Source organism: Oryzias melastigma, linkage group LG6 (assembly GCF_002922805.2).
Source record: "Oryzias melastigma strain HK-1 linkage group LG6, ASM292280v2, whole genome shotgun sequence".
Classification (NCBI taxonomy): Eukaryota; Metazoa; Chordata; class Actinopteri; order Beloniformes; family Adrianichthyidae; genus Oryzias; species Oryzias melastigma.
This window is the reverse complement of record NC_050517.1, coordinates 22,121,176-22,129,310: the sequence shown is the minus strand read 5'-3', so window position 1 is coordinate 22,129,310 and position 8,135 is coordinate 22,121,176. Positions and strand designations below refer to the sequence as shown.

At 38.3% G+C, this 8,135-nt stretch overlaps 1 protein-coding gene across 10 annotated transcripts in view; it reads left to right on the top strand.

Annotated features, from left to right (window-relative positions):
- The first annotated feature begins 2,291 nt into the window (after window positions 1-2,291).
- Window positions 2,292-8,135, top strand: part of shank3a (SH3 and multiple ankyrin repeat domains 3a) — a 162,893-nt gene continuing 157,049 nt past the window's right edge. For 5 of the 10 annotated variants that reach the window (XR_004948077.1, XM_036212454.1, XM_036212450.1 and 2 more), the window contains exon 1: window positions 2,292-4,465. Coding sequence is in view for 9 of the 10 variants with exons in the window: in XM_036212454.1 (XP_036068347.1) it covers window positions 4,049-4,465 (417 nt within the window). In the remaining variant the exon portion in view is untranslated. The remainder of the gene's footprint in view (window positions 4,466-8,135) is intronic. The other 5 variants (XM_036212448.1, XM_024281650.2, XM_024281649.2 and 2 more) reach the window with 1 other exon arrangement.

Below are 8,135 nucleotides of genomic sequence, written 5' to 3'. Positions count from 1 at the left end.
AAAAGTGCACATCAGTGTCTTCTAAAGTCTCATTTCAGATACGTTAGACTGGATCCATGCTAACACTGCTCTGTGTGGTCATGAATTATTCACTTTGTTTTCACTGGACTCGAGTGCAAGAGATTGCTGTGGAAGGGGGTGGGGTGAATGAGATCTGAGCTGAGAAGAGGCGATAGTTTTATAGCTCAAGTATTGGAGCTCCCCTCCTTAGAATTCCTGTCCACTCTCTTAATGTTGGCAAAAACAGGAAATGTTGGACCACACTTGTAACCCGTGAGTGCACAAAGTTCCTGGGTCTTTTTGAGACATCCCAGTTGGAGCTAAACACTTTAACAGGTTGTTTTCCTCTTAAAGCGCCACTCCGATCATCTTTTAATATATTATAAACGCATTTCTTGCGGTTTTTCATTGTGATTATGCCATTTTAAGCAAAAAAAAAATTAAACTGTCATTTTTAAGGACATTTTTTACAGAGCAGCAGTAGTTCATTAGATATTAACTCCTGAGTCGTCACTGCAAAAACTTTTTCCAACAGCATTTTTGTTTTCTCCTGATTCGCCATGTTCAGCAAAAAAATACTCAGAAATACAATTTTAAGCTCAGTTTTCTTTAAATATGTTATTCATCATGAGAAAAATGTCACAAGAACATGTTAAAAACACATGATGTTCATTAAGTGGGTCTTTAAGAAGTTTTTTTTTTCTACTTGTTTCTTCTGGTCTCCAATGACATACAAATATTTTGTTCTAAAACAGATTTTGCTGCTAAAGCGTAAAAGTCTGATTATGATTGTTCCTTGTTTTTTCAGGTTCAGATTTTAACCATGTAAAGAACAATATATTAGAAAAAAATAAAATTGGGATAATTAAGATGCTTTTTAAACCCTTTGATAAATTCTATTTAATGGTTTTTAAGGAACGTTTTGATGAGATGGAGGTTTTGGATATCTGTGTATTAAATGTGATGCAAATGGTTATACAAGATTTATTAATTTTTAGTTTGCAATACTTGTTGCTTTCACATTCTGATCACTGTGTGCTCATTGCTAAGAGCAAGCACAGCAAAACACTCTTTTTCCATTACACACTACTCTGTGAAAAATTGATTATTAAGTATTATTCTCCTTAGATACTCTGATTGTTTATCTTTTTCATGCACTCAGAGATGCACATGATTCTTCCAGGGATTTTGAGCACAAAATTACCTTTTAGATTCATGTTCCCTCACTATGTAAAAAAGTGAAGTTCCATCTATTAGTTATTTTTGTTGAATTGCTTTGTTGACCATTTTTCAGAGAAATCTGTTGATACACATTTAACACTCATACTTGTAATCTAAAGTGGTTTGTACCAGAAGAGCCTTAAGGAAAACTGAAAAAAATAAAAAAAAACATCATGACCACATTACTTTCAAAATCCCTCCTTTCATTCCTAAATTAAAACAGAGAACTTTTCTTGTGCATGTCGACTTCTTCTAGTGCTATTTCCCCACAGTGTTTATTATTGTATGATGCAAGTGCAATGAAATCCCTGCCTTGCCATTCTGGTGCATCTAGGGGAATCATTATTGCTTATAGGCGAGCCATTAAAGGTCCTTGTGCCATATTGTCAAAGCTGAAGCTGTTTTATGATAGTATGGAACAAATGGGTAATATACGTTTTTCACACTATTACTGATGAAATATATAAATGAATATTTATTGAGGACGTTTGTGTTAACGTGGATATATTTTAAAAAGTTCCACGTGGTATTTTGTTGAAGTTTGTCATGCCCTCATGCCCTTTATGATCATGATGACCCATTTGATCGGAGCACACAACGCAACACAAACATTTTAATATTTGAATCTTATTACACTAGAAATATCAGAATATTTGAAATGCATGAATAGATTTATCTGGTAAATACTCAAATCCTGTTTATCCGTCACTTCTTTCCAAAGAACTTTGCACATATGCTACAGTTTTAGTAAGAAAAGAGACATGATGGGATTTCATTTGAAACAGCATTCATTTTCAATATAACGCAGAAGATGTAGGTGATTCTGACAAACTTACTGAATGGTATACATTTTAAACAGGTTTACGAAATATTTTTCCTTAATATAAAATGTATTTTATTAAAAACCTGAAATCAAATAGTTTCTTTCTCATGAAAGTCATTTGTCAAAACAATGGAACTACATTTCCAAATTTATTATTATTATTTAAATTTAAGAATATAAATAAATAACAATTTAAATTATTTTTTTTATTGAAACATTTTTTTATACACATTTTTCCGAGCTGTTATTGTACATAAAAGTTAACATAACTGTGTATTTTAGGATAAATCTGACTGAATCTGAACCAATAAATCTTCCGTCTTAGAGCACTGTCACCAATTATTTTTTATGAAGAAAACCATGTTTTCCAGATAAGATGCAACAGGTATTAGCTTTTTATTCTACTTTTTCATATCTTAACTTACTGTTCGCTATCAAAGCAACACACAAACTCAAGGCTTTTATTTTGAAAACCTTTGCTTTCTTTCCTTTTTAATATAAACGTGGACTTCTGTTACACTAAATTTTAAAGCTGGCTAATTAAAAATGAACACAGGGGCACTTTTTAGATGTCAGAATAGCAACAAGATAATTCTTCAAGCAATTTTGTTAGTTTGTTACTGAACACTTGAAGACAAGTAATGAAATCATTTCTGTTTTCTTATAACATGCAGAAGCAATTTCTATGTTTTTTTTTTTTTTTTACTAAATTTTTAAGGTTCTCCGATGTTTCTCTCTTTGGAATGTGTTGGAATGAGAATCTGATGCAATTGTGGAGCTCAGGAACAAGGAGGCAGCCTTTATTTTAAGTTCTTTTGGAGAAGATAGGAGTGCCTGTAATGCTGTTTTGCATGGAAACCTCTGAAGAAATGGCCAATCCAAACTTTTCAGTTCAACAAATTATTTATATCAACAAATGTGTTTTAAAAAATTTGAAAACCAGAGCAACAGTGTGTCTTTATACTGTTTAAAAATCAGTTGAAGGTGCTAGATTGCCCCATTTCCTTAGCAGTCAAAGACCTAAAATATAAAATGATATGAATTTGATAGCGTTTTAGTGAAGAAAAAGAAAATGATCCTATTCAAGCCATCCATGAACATTCAGAACCTACAGAAAATACACATAAATTGTAGTTTTATACAAATATGTGCTAATATCATTTTGCTTGAACTAACACGTTTAGCTGTTAAATGACTCATTTAGTTAATGACAAATCCGTGGGAAGGATTTCTTGAATAAAAAGGTTTTTGTTGTACACTTAATCATAGTTTCAGGGTTTCCCATGACCCCTGACCCTCTGAGAATGACCCTCAAAAAAAAAAAAAAAAAAAAACTCCCTTGAGCATGTTCTATCTGCATTTATAGCAGTTGCTGTTTGCGTGTAACTGTTTGCTGGGGAAGCTTTTGATCAGTGACGCCACCCACAGATACACGAAGCATGAAGGCCAAACTGCACTGAATTGATTGAACAAACCCCCCTCCCTCCCTTTCTATCCAACTCAAACATGCTTGTGGTGTCCTAATATCCGCATCATGTTAATACACTACAGTAAGAGCAACAGTGTGTGACAACAACCGTATTAAATTATAGATGTTGCAGTAAAGTTTACACATTGGTAGCCTACTGATATCAATGCAGATCAGCCATATTTTGAGTTATATTCCATTTTGATATTTATTTTTGCATATGTGTTGCATTTTTAGTTAATTTATGTGCAATTAAAAAAAATCATAACTTTATTTGCACTTACTGTGTGACTTCAACAGCATTTAATTATGGATGTTGCAGCATCAGTGCTGCCATCAATACAGTTCAGCCATATTTTGATTTTATCTTATTTTTTATCTGTGTGTGGCATTTTAGGTTGATTAAAAAAACATTTTAAAGAATTACAACTTTGTTTGCACTTATGTGGTTTTTTACCATCTATTTGTGCTCCTTCCCTTTGCTTCCCCTGCCTTTGTCTCCCTCCCTCTTTTTTTCTCTCCCAGGCGAGTGATGTATGCTGCAAACGGTGAGTGTGTGTAAAGTGAGCGCGAGGCAAGTGTGTGTGCGCGCGTGCGTTCAAGTGGAGCTAGGAAAAAAAGAAGAAAGAGAGAGAGAGAGAGAGAGAGGCAGCCTAAACCCCCCAACACGGAGCATGCCTCTGCGTCCGGCAGCCGGCAAACATGAGCCAGCCAGCTCTGCGCGGCAGGACCAGCAGCCGCGCGCGCACTCACACACACTCACGCACACACACGCAGCCAACGGCAGCCAGGGGGGCAGCACCGACAGCGGCAGCTCCCGGGAAGAGGAGGACAGCGGCGTTCTGGCTTTCCGTCCCGGTGCAGAGCGAGGCTACAGCGCGCGTGCACCCATGGAGGAGCCGACGGGCAACACGGTGGTCATCCGCATCGGAATCCCAGACCTGCAACAGACGGTAAGAGCGCCTCGTTTCCACCGCTGCTGACAGAAAAAAAAAAGAAAAAAAGAAGAACCTCCCTTTCCTCTTTCCACCCTGACAGGGGGCTTCCAACCCCAACTCCCTGCCTCAAACATGTCTCATTCTGTTGCTTTTTATTTATTTCTTCCCCTTTTATCGTAGACTTGGTAGTTATACGTGCTTGCTGACATTTTTGGGGGGGTTCAACGCCCCCCTCCACCCCTAATAAAGCTGCCTCTTCATTAACCGGTCCTCAGCTGACTTTGACAACTGTGAGAAGGGGAGAGCACGCATGCCGGATAAAGACAGCTAATCCACAGGAGGGAAGAATCACGACAGTGGACTGTGAAACTTTACCTCAAACATGTCTTCTAATCCCTGTGTTGGCCCGATCCTGTAGTTGCTCCAGCCCCCTCCATCCCCTTGAAGATGCAGACTGAGAATGGGGAGTGTGGCATTCACACAAAAAGTCTGATTCCTTTCTCCATTTATCACTTCAGTTTGTGGCTACCATCTCTTAGCAAATTCTCTGGGACCAATAGTATTTTGACAGTTCAGTGCAGCAGAAGGTGTAATGAGTCAGAGCAAATGTCCTGAATTTAAATTAGTTATAAATCATTTGTATGTGAAGTGTTTGTTTTTTGTTCGTGATAAGTTGGGAAAATATGGTGTATTCATTCGCTTGAAGTGAATCAAAGTTCATTTCCCCCAATAATACGTAACAAATTTTCAGTCTGACATCCAAGCAGTCTGGAACCACTCCTCGACCCATCTTTTGAGGTGGTCTCGCCTTTTTTCCAATCGGACTGAGCTTCCTCAGTGGAACAACTGGACCAAAACGGCCACCATACATTATGTGATGTAACTGGAGTTGGAACGTATCAACCAATGAGCCACGAACAAATATAAAACCAATGAGACACAGTGACTAATTGACATTTGCAGGGTTGTTAAAACAACTTTTAACATGATACTCATTCCTTCTCACACTGTTTTCCCAACAATCTATATGGAACACAAAAGTGTAACCTGACTTTGAGACAGACGCTTAAAATTGGTCAGCGAAAAGTTTGAAAAAGTAAAGTATCCTAATAAGGATTGCAAAGTGTAGGACTTTCATTATTCTTTCTTGTTGCTTTGCCCCGCCCTCACAATTCCTGGCCAATGACTGGAGAGATGTTTAGTGACGTGGTGTTCTTTGCAAGCTTTTGTTCAAAACAGGAATGGCGGTTGGTGGAAGTCTGAATACAGACCAAACGTAAGATTCTGGATTCAGTCCGGAGCAAATGAAGTGAACCAACTGACTTTACCATGTTTAAACACACCCTATGTCGCATAAACAAGACGTCTTCCTGGTTCAGTATTCATGGAATTACCGTCTGAAATGTGGATCAGGAAGGACCACTTACAGGAGGATCATGACCAGGTCTTCTCTGTCCGTATGAATTGTTGTATGCTGTTGTTGTTCGCCTTTTGGTGCATCCTTTCAGAGTTCGCCACATCAACTTTCACTAATTTGAACGTTTGCTTTGTGTCAGAGATGCTCTTCCTGACACAACCCTGTATTTTATCTGGGCTGGGGACCGGCACAGGGAGACTGAGAGTTACGAAGTAGTATGAAGGCTCTTGCCTAAGGACCCACACTGGGTTAAGCTCATCACAGCCCCAGGGCATTGAACCCTGGTTTCCCACTTGCCAGTCCTACACACAGCTAACGGAGCCATCCAGCCACTCAGACGTGGTTGCTTACCGTGTCGTTCCATTTCACGGTGAAAAGCATGGAAATCCTTGCATCAGGTTCATGTTCCTGTGTGAGACATGTCCAATCATCTCTTGTCTTCTTACTTCACTTGACTATTGGCAATGTCCTGGAGTCAGTCTGAAGTCTAGCAGGATTGGCTCCTTCATTCTGTCATTAAAAGTTAAGAAGGAGTTCGCTTGTGTGTTTTGCATTGTCTCTTACCTCCTTGTTGGTCGCTGAATTACTGTTACATCTTCGTAAGACTCCTGCTCTGAATGCTGGGAATAAAGACAGGAAATAAAAGGAAACGCAGTTGAAAAGAAGGCAGAGAATTCCCTGAAGGTACTGCAGAATAGTTGTCTGTGAACAACATTGTTTTTCAGCCAAGCTCTAAACAAATGTACACACAATTGCACACAAGCACACTCGGCCATGCTTTTGCATGCATGCACATGTTCACACACTGACATGCACACATGCACATGTCCTAATCCTATTGCCAGGGGACTTACCTTAATGTTCTTACATAACGTAGAGATGCTCACCAGATCATTAGCTTCCCTTGAAAGGAATCACATCTTTTCCTCCCCAAAGTGGACTGACGAACAGGTGAAGTGGTGATTGAAGGACAAACAGAATGACAGGCGGAAAGTCTGACAGATAAACAGTGAGACAGATGACAGATGGCTGGAATCTGACAGTTTGAATCTTTTATGGAGCAGTCAAAAGGGACTTGTGTACACTGAGTTGAAAAGAGATTTACTTGAGAAAAGTCTGAGTGAAGTAGCATTACATTTCGCCTTCCATGTTTATAGAGAATGAAGGACATTGAACTGATAAAACTATGCAATACTTTACCTTTGTTTTGGTAGGTTTTATAATGTGAAGCCACTATGAACATGGCTTTCTGTTCTTCTTTTCCTTCATATTTGGCCTCCTCTTTTCATTTTTCTTTTAATTTTTTCAAATATTGTCTCATTTTGAGGTTGGCTTCATGACTGCACGCAGTAGAAGACGTGCCTGCTCTGCTGTATCCGTTTGTTAGATGTTGTCTAAGACACACAGACCCATGAAAAATAGATCTGTCAATGAAATCAGTGAGAGGACTCAGAGTTAGGATGGGTCTTCATCGTCAGTTTAAAGATGGATCACACCCATAAAAAAAGCATAAAATCTAGAAATATAGTGACTTCACCTCTGAAAAATAGTTTTAATGATTTGATCCATAATATGTATAAATTGTGTGTCATAATACTTTTTTTTAAAAATAAGAAATGTGCCATATAAAATATTCCACATTAACAGACATTTTTTTTTCTTTTTAGAGATGGTAGTGGTTCAAGATTAGATCGACATTAAGAATAAAGTTTATCAGTTATAAGCTGGTCTAATGTTTTTTGATAGGGCTGAATAATAACAGGGAATTATGGGTAGAACATTGCAATGTGGGCTCACAGCAAGAAGGCCCTGGTTCAAATCCCGCTTGGGACCTTTCTGTGTGGAATTGATGTGTTCTCTTCATGCATGCACTGGTTTTCTATGGGCACTCTAACTTCTTCCCAGTCCAAAAACAGGCTTCATAGGTTAATTTGGATTTCTAAATTCCCTCTAGGTGTGTTTGTGAGTATGGGGCTCTGGAACAGACTGGCAGCCGTTGATGATGTACCAGTGTGACTCCACTAGCCCTATGACCCCAAAAGGGATTCATAGGGTTATGAAGATGGATTGCAAGTTGATTTGCTGCGTAAATACTTTGTTATAATATTTTTCCTTCTTTTTGGGGGGTTTATGTACAGTATAGTTCCAATGAGTGCTCAGTTTCCCTTTACTAAAGTATTTTGATATGAATCAAACAAAAGAGGAAGGTCTCAGCTGCCTTTTACATAGCCCAAAGGTTTTACTTATTTATACAAATATAGCGTTTTC